At 34.5% G+C, this 13,250-nt stretch overlaps 1 protein-coding gene across 8 annotated transcripts in view; it reads right to left on the bottom strand.

Annotated features, from left to right (window-relative positions):
- USP47 (ubiquitin specific peptidase 47) overlaps window positions 1-13,250 on the bottom strand; it is a 105,742-nt gene that overhangs the window by 40,952 nt on the left and 51,540 nt on the right. For all 8 annotated transcript variants that reach the window (XM_034645733.1, XM_011232432.3, XM_034645734.1 and 5 more), the window contains 4 exons: window positions 10,011-10,107; window positions 8,332-8,477; window positions 7,739-7,818; window positions 5,505-5,654 (listed from right to left, as the gene is read on the bottom strand). In XM_034645733.1, coding sequence (XP_034501624.1) covers window positions 5,505-5,654; window positions 7,739-7,818; window positions 8,332-8,477; window positions 10,011-10,107 — 473 coding nt within the window. The remainder of the gene's footprint in view (window positions 1-5,504; window positions 5,655-7,738; window positions 7,819-8,331; window positions 8,478-10,010; window positions 10,108-13,250) is intronic.

Raw genomic sequence — 13,250 nt, 5'->3', positions numbered from 1 at the left:
TAAAATGTTTGTCATAAATTGTAACATCTGTCATTTTGGTGTTCGCATCTATGGATTGTCTCTTCTTTCATTCAAAATAAGATTTTCCTGGTTCTTAGTATATAGAGTGGTTTTGTTTTTGTTTTTCTATTCAAACCTGGACATTTTGGGTATTACGATATTCTAGACTCTATTCGAATCTTCTGGTTTACTGGCTTTCTTTTACCCTGCTCCAGTGAAAGAAAAGGTTCCTGCTTCATTACTGCCAGTGGGAGGAGAAGTCCAGGTTTCCCAACTGGGCTCTGCTGACACCTGAGATGAGGGGCTCTTCATTACCGTTGGGCAAGGGTTGACATTCTGGCTGCTCAGTAGGCCTCTGCTGATATCATCTTGGCTGTGAGGGGCAGGAATGTCTCGTAAGAGCTCCCTGATAGCCTCCACTGACACCATAGAGGAGGGGGCTAGTCTCCTTACTGTTCAAAGATGGCAAAAATTCTGACTCTTCACTAGGTCTCTTCTGACATCAATGGGGACAGAAAGAAGTTTTCCTTACTATGAGGTAGGAGTGAAGGTCAGGCTCCCCATGTGTCTCTAATGACAGAAAACCAGGAGAACAGGAGAATAGCAGTGGAAAGGCTTGTTACTGCCCAGCAGGGATGAAACTCCTGGCTATCTACTTGGGCTTCTCTGAAACCACCCAGGCAGGGGGCTAGAAAGCCCAGTTACAACCTTCATGAGAACAGAAGCCTAGGCTCCCCACTCAGCCTCGGATGGCAGGGGTTAAGATAGGGGCCACGGTCTTTCTGTGGTCTTTGGCTAAAATGGAATGGGTATCATCTAAAAGTTTTCTGCCTTGCTAGGCTATCCGCTTCCTGATCTTTTGGCTGGAGACAGCAGGCTTTTCAGTCTACACCTGTTGCTGTTTCCAGGACGCCAGCTTCTTCAGCTCCAAGTTTGGGCTATATTAGGTTAAAAAAAAAAAAAAAAAAAAACCCAGGGAACTCACCCCATGTCATTCCTTGAGTCCTGAGGTCCCTAGTCTTTATGCCTTTTCTCCACCTTTCAGAGTCTTCTTATGTTTTATTTTATATATAATGTTCAAGACTTTCAGTTGTTTTAGCAGGAGGAATAGGGCAATGTACATCTACTCCATCTTCCTGAAAGCAGAAGTCCCCACTTTTTAAACTGGTTCCCACTATGTCCAACCACACAAATTCCTGGAAAAATGAGGGTAGAGTCTGTGGAAGAGATTTTTCTTTATGTGATGCTTACATATTTGGACAAATATGGGCCACTCCACCATCCAAATGAGTTATGTGGCAAAGCCAGACATTTAAGAATGTCCAGATCATCTGTTAATACAGGGAAGAACCTATGATATAAACTTGTGCACAGCAAACACTTGAAATGCTTATGACTTCATAAATACTTACAAATTTAACAATTTTTCATTCAAAACTTTAAAATAATCATTAAACCATGTTTACTTAGGGAACAGAAGTCTTTCACATAATCCAGTTTTTCTAAAGACACTAAATGGAATGATACAGCTAAACCCAATTTCAGACCTCTGAACACATTTTGTGATAATATATTTAAGTGTACTTACCTAATAGAATTAAAAATATACTAAGAAAAAATGGCCTATTACAGTGCCCACTGCACAGAGTAGGCAACTCAATAAATATGTTATATGACAAAAAGATATCAATAAAAAGACAGTGTCTAAAATTTACTGTTAAATAGAAAAGCTCCTCCCTAGTTAGTGTCAAACATGAGGTTATATCATTTTTGTTTAATTTATGAAATATGCTTTCATAGTTAACTGATAAAAATTATAGTTTCATTTTTTATGTATCACCAGCATGTATTTAGGACTATCTCATTATAAAAATATATTCTCAAATGTGCTTGGGAATAAGCAGATTCAAGGTTTCTTTGATTACGAAGTTCAGAGACACTGGTTTAGACAGCTCTAATCAATGAAAATAAAAAGTTCCAGTTACCTCAAAAATCATTAAAAACAAATTTTTTTTAAAAGTTAATAAAAGGAATTTTTCAGCTGATACTAATTTTTCAGGATTAAGGAGATACGTAAAACAAGAGTAGATTATAACATATGTTTTAGTATTCTTACTCCCCCTCAACATTCCAAGGACACAAACAGTGATGTAACATAGTAGAGATAATCTTTACATCACCTTATTCTAACACAGAGCTTCCTAAAATACGTTCCTCAGAATCCTAGTACCCCTTAAAATATTCACAAATATCCCACAGAGGAAGAAAATGTTAGGTAAAGCACAGTTAAGCAAAGTTCTCTTCTACAGGAGTCCTCAGGGCATTTAAAATAAAATATGCACTTTTCGAAAGAGGATTACAGTTACGCCGTTTCCCAAATTTAATCAAAGAAGCCTTCTCTTAATCTTCTACTAAATCCTGTTGGACATGAGTGTTAAACAGAACTCAGTCTGAGAGGTAAGAGAGTGGAGCCCTTAAACATTGATTCCCTACATGGCCAGGTAAAATGAAGACCAGAAATTTAATAAATATCATAGCTATAATGACTAAAAAATAATTCAATGAACAAACTACGAAAAGCTTTTTTAAAAACTATAGGCGATTCCTAGTACTCATTAAAAAAGCAGTCTGCTATCAGTCATGCTGAAAGATGACCCATAAACATTTACTATAAATGTCATGACAAATTAGCTAAATGGTATTTCCATTCATATTTTAATCTTAAATATTACTCTCAAGTTAATTTATTTGTACACAGAGATAAAACAACTCTAGAAATTGGATGTTTCAGATGAAGGTTAATAAAAACTTTAATTTTTAATAGACCCTTGCACTTACTTGCCTGAAATTAAGCATCACGTGTTAACCTCACTGTATACACATATCTATTATATTGTGGCTCACTGAAAGAATGTACAGTAAACAGAACACAGAATTATCAATGTTGCGTGTGTATGTACATATGTGTTTGTGTGTGTGCATATATCCAATAAGACAAATATATCAGAGTCCATGAATAAAAGTAGGAAAATTAATTTAAAGAGAGCTCAATTCAAATTAAGCCAAATATTATATAGTCTGAATGAGATTCAACTAGATTTTTACAATCCACATTTATACCTAATTCTTTTTAAAACACATAGAATTAACAAAATACACAATGGCAAGCAGTGATATAAAACTAATTTTAGATGCTGAGTGATGATTTCTGTAGATGTAGGTTATAGATTTTGAATTCAGAAAATAATGGGAATTCACTTACCTCTAACTAAAGTTCTCTGAAGGTAGTATCCTCCTTAGAACCCCTATCTTGGGTAGTTCACCTGCTGTAATTTCCCTAAAGAGATTTCAGCAAAGTCTAGCAAGTTTTAAGTCCCCTTCTGCAAGCCCTATTAGCGCATGTGTGTTATATAAACTTGCTCACATACTGCTTCATAGCTGTAACCTCCAATTCCCACTGAGTCACCACCACCACTACCACCACCACCATCCATGTGGCAATGGAGGACACCACCTTGGGAAAATTCCATTAGGAAATGTGACTTTTTTCACTTCTCCAAAAGTATCCTCCAAAGTGCCCCACTGCTGAATCTATGACGTTCTTGAGAGAGTGGTGGTAATTCAGGTGAGAAAATGAAGACACAAAAGATTTAGCTAAGCAACTGGATTTCCTCACTATTCAAATACAATATTTCAACATAACAAAACAAATAACACTAGTTTCCTCAACCACTCAATTAATATGTAAAAACATTCAACTGAACATACACATGAAAAAGCTTTCACAAAAAATACTTTCATAACCAAAGCAGAAAACATCATCTTTATCACCTGGGACTACCAAATATTTCCCTAGTGTATTTTGCTAAAGTGCCAATATTTAAAAATGAGTTATCAGGCTCCTCTGCTGTGAGCCTGCTTCTTCCTCTCCCACTCCCCCTGCTTGTGTTCCCTCTCTCGCTGGCTGTCTCTATCTCTGTTGAATAAATAAATAAAATCTTAAAAAAAAAAAAAGAAATAAGTCACTGAAAGACAGATGTTAATAATTTTTTAATATGCCACTCCTACCTTAAACTACAAAAAAAAAAAAAAAACAGAGAGAGAGAAAGGAAGAAGTAAAAACTGTTAAAAAAAAAAATGGAAAACAAAATGAGCCACCCACACTGAGGCCAATCTCATGTATCTAGAATGGCAGTTTACAAGGGTACTATTAACAAAATTTTTCAAATCTATTCAGGAAACTGACTGAAACATAGTACAGGAAAGAAGACTTGGTCTTACACTATCCAGAAAAGGTCTTCTACTTGGATTCCCACTGATTGATTCCATAACTTCTTATCAATTATTTCTTGACAGCCATATGAGAGTAGGAGAAAAAAGCAAAGGGAAACAACTATCCTAGAGGCCAGAAGACCAAACCATATTTGAAGCACTATTTTAGAGGATAAAGTATGGAGTAGCTTTAAAAACATTAATTTTAGCTACAAGCTTCCATCAGCTAACAACATAAATAAGGCCCAAAACAATATAGCTCTGGAAGCTTACCCTGGCTCATAATAGATTCAGAATAAATGTTTCTGAACACTCTAATTTTAAAAATCAACTTAACTCTTTCCATGGCTCTCCTTCTGTATCAGTAAACACAATAAAATGCAATAATAAAATTATCAAAAAGCAACTGAAAATGGGTAAGACAAAGAATGAGAAAACCTTAGATAATCTCCCAGTTGGATTCTCAGTATGTAATAACTAAGCTAATTTTTAATTAATCAATTAACTAATTTATATCAGATTATTCAAATTACTGTGCTTCCACAATTCATGGTTTTTAAATTAAATTTTAGAATAAGGATGTTCCTTTTAAAAATGTGGCCTCTGTTTATGATAAAAACCAAAGGTTATTTTTCTAATTTTAAAAATACATGGAACTGGGGCATCTGGGTGGCTCAGTCAGTTAAGCATCTGCCTTTGGCTCAGGTCATGATCTCAGGGTTCTGGCATCAAGCCCCTCGTCAGCTCCTCACTTGGCAAGGAGTCTGCTTCTCCCTCTCCCTTCCTTCCCTCCACCCCCTCTACTTGCGTGCTCTCTAATAAATAAACAAAGTCTTAAAAAAAAAAATATATATATATATATGGAACAATGTACACAAAACAAAAAGTACTTTCCAATACAAAAAATGGTCACAAAAGGAGCATTTATAAAACAGACTGTTTAGAGGTTTAAAAAAAAAAAGGATAAAGTGAAATAATCTAGTCATCTCAGAAAGAATAAGATACTGAACCACGAGGCAGTACATTTGCATTCACCTTCCCTTTTATACATGCACTATTAGGACTCACTGAAGGGTCAAAAATCTTCTAGATCTTGCTAGTTTAAGTGCAGGAATTACAAACAACCCAAGAAGGTGTATCTAGGATGATACTTACCTTACAACAGATTATACCACTGTGCTATTATGTATTCTGTGTATGGATACACAAGCAGTCAGCTGAAAGGTACACACCACACTAGCAAATGCTTGACTGGACCCATAAGGCCGGATGACCAATGGAATATCAAGATATGTGTCGATTCTCCAGCCCTCATAACCACATTCCAGACACCTCACGTAGTCCTTCAGCTTGCCTTGATATAGTTCGTTTATAAGATCAGCCTAAAAATAAGAATATTAAAAAGTGCTCCTTAAAAATTATTTTTAAAATACACAAAAACACAATAATTCCTGCTTTTAAAAATAAGTTGCAAAGGATATTCATTCTTTACTGCTGAAGTTTTAGAAAGCTTTAAGATTTATCTAAAATTCTATTAAAAAAATGAAGGCTGAACAAAAATGAACTAAAAATCAATAAAATTAGACTAACACTAACTTAAGAATCAGTGTGCAAAATTAACTAGTTCAATTCTCTTACCAATAAAGACTCCACTACTAAAATGTTTTGTTGAAATCAATTACCAATTTATTATACTATTAAGCTTCATACTAACTTTTCATTAGGTTGAGAATACATCTAATCTATCACTTTAGGCATGTTGATAATTACATAACTAAATAACCGGCTAGTTTTATAGCTTTACACATGCCTACCACCACTTTCACAATACTACATTCTGATTCCTAAAATCTTATCTTCTGGCTCAAGGTGCAAATAAAACTTTTTAACTTTCAGTAATATACATAAAACAATTTTAAGAGGAAACATTATACTGTGAATTTTAAAAATGTATGAAAATTTAAAAAAAATTCCATCTCCATCAAAATATCCTCATTCAAAAGAATGGATCTCTCACTAAGTCCCCAAACTTAGCCAACTGGGGCTTCTGTCCCAAAAAAGGCAGGTAATTCCTTTGGTAAGGACCAAAGTGAGTGTCTTGCCTCACAAATCTTGTACCAAAATTTGGGAATGCAGCAGGGATGCCCCAGTTGATCTTTTAGTGGAATTGTTGACCCAAAGAGGGATATAAAAAGGGGAAGAGTAACTGCAGACCTATGAAGAAGAAACAGCCCCTAATACCATATACATAAAGTTACTAAAATACAATAGGACTAGGTAGAGAAACTAGATCATTAAGTAAAGTTAATTTTTTTCAATATCTCTTAACTAAGAATGGAAAAGAAGGAAAGCATATTACAATCTACCTCTTTCATAAATTTGTATCTCTTCAAATGTCTAGGGTTTATAAGCCTTCAAACTAGGAACCATCATCATTGCCTATACTAATGCCACTAATTTAATGAAGCCTTTTTCATTCATCTGCCTCAGTCATATTTGATTGTATCTTCTGCACCTGAGAGGGCATTTCTAAGTGATTCAAACCTGTGTTTTTCAAACAGTTTTGATAACAACCCACAGTAAGAAAATAATGTATATCGCAACCCAGTACATCTAACTATAACAAAATTTGCACAAAATAATACTTACCCTTACTTTTGTGCTACTCTCTTATACTTCTCTATACTATCCCATTTCTTTAAGTGCTGATGTAGATTCACTAAACTGATTTCATAACACATGAATGGAACAGAGCCTACAGTTTGAAAACTCTGGCCCAAGCCATCATCATAATTCCAATCAGACAGCAGACCCTCCAGACTATCTTCCAGATTCTTCCTCCTTTTTTATCCTTGTGATCCTTGCCCCACCCCCTCGTCATTAGAGCCACTATAAGCCCTCCTCTTTACTGAGTTCTGAGGTCCACCCAGTTCAGCCTTACTTTTCATCCCAGAATGATATAGTGAATGCTCTTCCCACCTCTAACCTGTTCTTTTCCTACTGGAAAAAGAGAGTCAGATAAATAGGAATCCTAAATGTCAAAAGCATACCTCCTTGGCCAAAATGAAGGTAATACTCAACTATACTTAATCTGCTATAGATTAAAATACATGTAATTTACTTAAATATCTGAAAATACTGTTCAAAAATCATTCCCAAAAAACAACACATACACATGTATGCATATATTTATATAGGAATGATATAGTTTTCAGTTAAAAAGAGACCATCTAGATCACAGAAACCAACTTCCTTATTTTAAAGATGAGGAAACTGAGGTCTAGCGTGGTTTAATGAGGATCTGTATGGCTCAGTTAATGGCCAAGTGAGAACCTAGTACTTTCAATTCCCCATTTGGTACTTTAACAACTGCACTAAAGCCAGAGCTTTAAAACATTTCGATAGAATAAAAGTCACTTATGAATGATTTATTATAAAACGCTCCCTTCAACTTGAGATGAATTACCTGTTCTGTTTGTTTCCATTTCTGTTCCAAAGCATCAAACATGACTCTGCACAGTTCTTGTACATCATGCTGCTGCCAAGCTATTTTAAGATAAAATTTAATTAAAAACAGCAATAAATTTAATGTAATGAAACATTAATTTGTTGTTTAAAAGCAAATTGTCAAAAACATGGAAAAGTTTATACAAAATAATTCTAAATTTAAAAAGAAACACAAACTACATATTACAGTCATGAAAAGGTAACCACAAGGAAAAGAATTAAGCAACCTTAGTATTTTATAAATAACATATGCTTTACGGTGCTATGATATTTGCTATTTTTGTTATGTTTCACTGTAAAGAAATATGTTAAGAAAAATCTAGAACAAATTAAAAATTTTAGTTTAAGTACATAAAAATAGAGTTTAACCAAACTTGCAAGAAAATTTTAATTGATCAAAAATTTACTCCTAGTGCTTAAATTTTATCCCAGCCAAAGGCAATGAGGTTTATGGTAAGGTTAAGTAAGCTATTAATATATTTTGTTTATAATACTGTCTCCCAGAATTCCTTTGAATATTGGAAACACTTGTCATTACAAGAGAATTAGTACCCTCACTACTATCCCATCCAAAGCTCCTTGTAACATCCGTGGTTTCAATTGCTCTCTTTTTGCTGGTTTGTAACAAAACAAAAAGCCTTTGAAGTTGGTATGGGATACTTGTCACTGGATCTTCTTCAGATTCTTCAAATTCCCACCTATTGAAATAAAATAATTGAAAATTATTTATAAAATATTTTTATTCTTTAAAGCATCATTAATATTAACATCATAATAATGTTAAGACCTTAACTCCAGTATACAGAATTTGGATATTAACTGAATCTATTACTATCTAATGAAATAGAAGCCTTTCCCTAATTCATAAATTCAGAAGAAATTTAGACTTTAAACAAGAAAAGGCATAAGAAGGCAACACTAATGAAAGGCAAAGCTCATCTAAAAGTAATCATAGAATATGAATCTGATCACGACTCTTGTCCTACTTACTAATTCATAGAAATACAGGGAACAGAACAATATTAAATGACACTATGATATTCAACGGTCAAAATCGAAACTGTAGAAAACTACAGGAGAAAGAACAACAGTTTTCAATATAAATATTTTCAAGGAATAAATTGCAAGGGGAAAAAAGATGGAAGGGAGTTAAAAATAGATTAAATAAGAATCTTATCGGTCAGTTGCACTGTATGGTTCTTGTTTGGATCCTGATTTGAACAGATTGTTAAAAAAAAATTACGAAGCAATCAGGGAAACCTTATTAGCGCTGACTGGAGATATATTTACAGATGATACAATGGGTGTGTGCTTCCGAATAATCAGAATAGCGCTATTAGATAAAAAAGACTGATCATGAGTTGATAATATTCAAATACGTGATGGGTACAAAAGGACTCATTACAATGTCTATGTTCACAAGTAAATTCAGATGATGAGTTTCCATATGAATGGAATGATAATATAATGTTGTTCGAGCAACACGACCAATATATTCCAAAAATACTTTAAATACATATTTACAGTAATTTCGAGGATGTTATTCAAGAGTAACACACAAAGAAGGAAAAATCAGTTAATCAGTACTTTAAAATGTCTTAAAAAATAAGTTATGCATACCTTAAAGAAAATATACAAAACAAGAGTATATTAAATGTATTACAATAAGATACTCATAAAAATAACTGACTTTTAGGGGTTTATTTAAATATGGATTTCCTTCATCGAGCATTTTAAACTACCTGGTATATATACCATCTTTTACACCTTAGACACTTGCACACACACACCCAAAGGACAGCTGCATTATATTTTAATTAGAAACAAAGTTCGAAAGTTTAAAAAGATGACTTTGTTTCCTAAATTGAAAAGTGAAAGGAAAGAACATGGTTTACATATCCAGATTATCTCAAAAAGCAGATAACATATTTCTTTATAAAGATGTTAAAGCTATAAGTGAGGGAAAGCTTTTAGTACAATAATTTATCCCAAATGTAAATCTTAATTTTATCCTTTGCTGGTCTACGCACTTCTGGTTTTCTCCACAAATTTTTCATATGTCAATCTCTCACAAGATCTTTTTCTTATATACTATTCGAGATGTCTTACGAAGAGAGAAATACCCCAAACTTTATAAATAAATACAAGAAGATAAATTAGATTTTATTAGTTAAAACCTATACTTTCATTCTTAAATCAGTTTTATTTATAAAATTTTTTTGAATACTCACTTATATAATGCATTCCTAAATTCAGGAGTCATAAAAAGTGTCTGCAAAAGGCTATTCAAATAGCAAGTCATTGCTTGGTTTACTAATCCCACATAACCTTGAAAAAGAAAACACAAATATACATAAATCAGCATTTACATTAAAAAGGACAAAAAGAAAACCTAGTAAGAATTTAATGCACAGTAAAAATTGAGAGGTTAAGGTTACTTGGAAATTATTTTAGTTTTTTCAACAGCAATAAGAAAGACCCCTCTTTCTAAAATGCGCACTATGTAAACCTTGTTTCTCAGAAAAAGTGAGGCTATCTTATTAAATGTCCAGAGATATGCATGGATATTATGTAGCATTTAAATTAAATAAAATTTAAAGAGGACTATTTCAATATAGTATGTTTACTTGATATAAAAATAATCTTTGTTCTCCAAATTAAAAGTTGTTGATTAAAATGGAAAAGTATAAACGTATTTACTTTACTTATTATCACACACCCAAAACAGGAAGACTGAACTGAACCAGCTATCCATGCTATCAGGCTCTATAAACCAATTTATGCCAAGAATAACATATGAGATAAATTATATAAAACTCAGAATGACTTCCTCTATCTTAACAAGCCCATGAAGTATGAGATTCTATACATCAGCACACTATGCAAAGAGTGACTATAAAGTAAGAAGAGAAGTCAGAAATAGGGAAGAATAGAGAGAGTGGGGAAGGAAGGAAGGAAAAAAGGATAAGCTTATAGGAACTTAAAATTCAAATGAATGATTAAAATTCCTTAGCTTTATATATCTGATTGGATATGGCTACCACTGTTGAGAACATTTCTGGAATTTCTCTTTTGAAGTAGACTTCAGGCCCAGTTTATGAGATACACATACACACCAAAAAAATCAGTCTCATCATTTTAAGTTATACCTCATTACATGAGCAAAATGTGGTACACACTTTGCTTAATAATTAAACTTACTTACTCCCACTTAATACTGAATGATTTGGGTGTTTCCAAAAAAAAAACACAACAAAACAAAACAAAACTTGAATCTTTTCTCAGCAGACACTGAGGGTGTTCACTGAAGCTTTTCAAAATGCTTTTTCAATTCCCAATTATCAAAATGTCTTGAGAAATGCTAGGCTCTGTAGATAACTATACTGGCAAAAGTGATGAAAGGACAAACAAATATGCATGATAAGCCTTGGTCAGTTGTGGAAAAGAGGAACAGATTCCACGTTATCTGTATGGTTCCAAGAAGAGATCAAGTAGCTATCCACTTTTCACTTTCGACTAAGGTTCAAGTTTTAATTTCTAATGCCTTTCATATTTATAAGAATACTGTGGTCTATAGGGGCGCCTGGGTGGCTCAGTTAAGTGTCCAATTTTTGTTTTCAGCACAGGTCATGATCTCAGGATTGTGAGATAGAGCCCTGCATCTGGCTCTGCGCTGGGCGTGGAGCCTGCTTAAGATTCTCTCTTCAGCTCTCTCTCCCTCTCAAAAAAAATAATAAAAAAAAATAAAAAACTACTGTGTGTATTCTGCTGTACACTGTTATAGAACTATAAACTATATCAATTCCTAGCCATCTCCCCCCACCTCCCTGAGCTGTTCTCATAGCACCCTGTCTTTAATCCATATTGGAGCCCTCAGCTCACTGTTCTGTAATGACCTACCTACTTTTACGTCTTCCCCATCAGACTGTGAGGGGAGGGATCAAATCTGATTTATCTCTATCCTACTACTTAGCACAGCAGCAGGTGCACTTAAAGGGAAAGTGCATATGACATATAGGTAACACAAATCTGTAGGATATCTGCCCTGATTATTAATAATAAAGCATTATTTCATTCTTAGTTCATTTAAACAGACTCCTCCCCACAAACAACAGTGCTTTGGCTATGAGACTAGGCTGCTTGGTCTACATCTTCTTCTTGGCTGAGAATGCCTTCTCCATCTCCTTCCCCCAATTCCTCAACAGTCAGGATGAATACTATCTTTTGTATACCTATAGACCAATCATGTATCATTTATGTGTGACCTTGTTTCCCTTCCCTGGGCTTAAAAAAAGGCGTGGTAGGAGAAGAGGGTTTAAGAAAAAGAGGGAGCACTTAAATGTTCATAGCAGCATTGTCCACAACAGCTAAACTGTGGAAGGAGCCGAGATGCCCTTCAACAGAAGAATGGATAAAGAAGATGCAGTCCATATATACAATGGAATATTACTCAGCCATCAGAAAGAATGATTACCCAACATTTGCAGCAACGTGGACGGGACTGGAGGAGATTATGCTAAGTGAAATAAGTCAAGCAGAGAAAGACAATTATCATATGGTTTCCCTCATTTGTGGAACATAAGGAATAGCAGGGAGATAAGCAGAAGAAGGAAGGGAAGAATGAAGTGTGGAGGGGGTAAACAGAAGGGGGAATGAACCACAAGAGACTATGGACTCTGAGAAACAAACTGAGGATTTCAGAGGGGAAGGGGGTGGGGGATTGGGCTAGGCTGGTGATGGGTAGTAAGGAGGACACGAATTGCGTGGAGCACTGGGTGTTTTACACAAACAATAAATCATGGAACACTACATCAAAAACTAATGATGTACTGTATGGTGACTAACATAACATAATAAAAAACTAAAAAAAAAAAAGAGGGACCACTTAATTATTATCAACGCTCTATATTTTCTCATTAGCAATAAAATCATATAGAAAAAACTATGGGTCATGTGTACTTGATTTAGCACATCTGCACAGAATGAACACTGTCTCACATAAAGGTACTATTTGCCAAAACTATGAAGATTTCAGTGATACTAATAAAAGCACTACTGAATAACAGAAATCTTATGTCATTAAGCGTTGTCTAAATCAAAAAGCTTCAAATGACAACTGTTATCAAATGGGTCCTAGATCTGAAATAGCTGTGAATCAATACTATTAAGTGTGAGCCCCTAAGGGAGAAGAAGGTGAAAACACGTCACTGACGGGCACATGTGGAAAGAAATCCTGAACGGAACCAGCAGGTAATGAAGTAGGCATCAAATAGGCCAAATGAAGAATGTAGAATGTAACAGGCCAACTCTTGGAGCTGGTAAAATAAAAGAATTGTTAAACAAACTGGCCAAGGACAGTTATCAGGGACTCATGATGGAAACACCCTAGTTACATAGTTTCTAATCACCTGCAAGTACACATTAGCCTTATCCCTTAATGTTCACATACACAATACCCCACCCACCCACCC

Source organism: Ailuropoda melanoleuca, chromosome 16 (genome assembly GCF_002007445.2).
Source record: "Ailuropoda melanoleuca isolate Jingjing chromosome 16, ASM200744v2, whole genome shotgun sequence".
In the NCBI taxonomy this organism is placed as follows: domain Eukaryota; kingdom Metazoa; phylum Chordata; class Mammalia; order Carnivora; family Ursidae; genus Ailuropoda; species Ailuropoda melanoleuca.
Note: the sequence above shows the minus strand (reverse complement) of the source record. Positions and strands in the feature narration are given on the sequence as shown.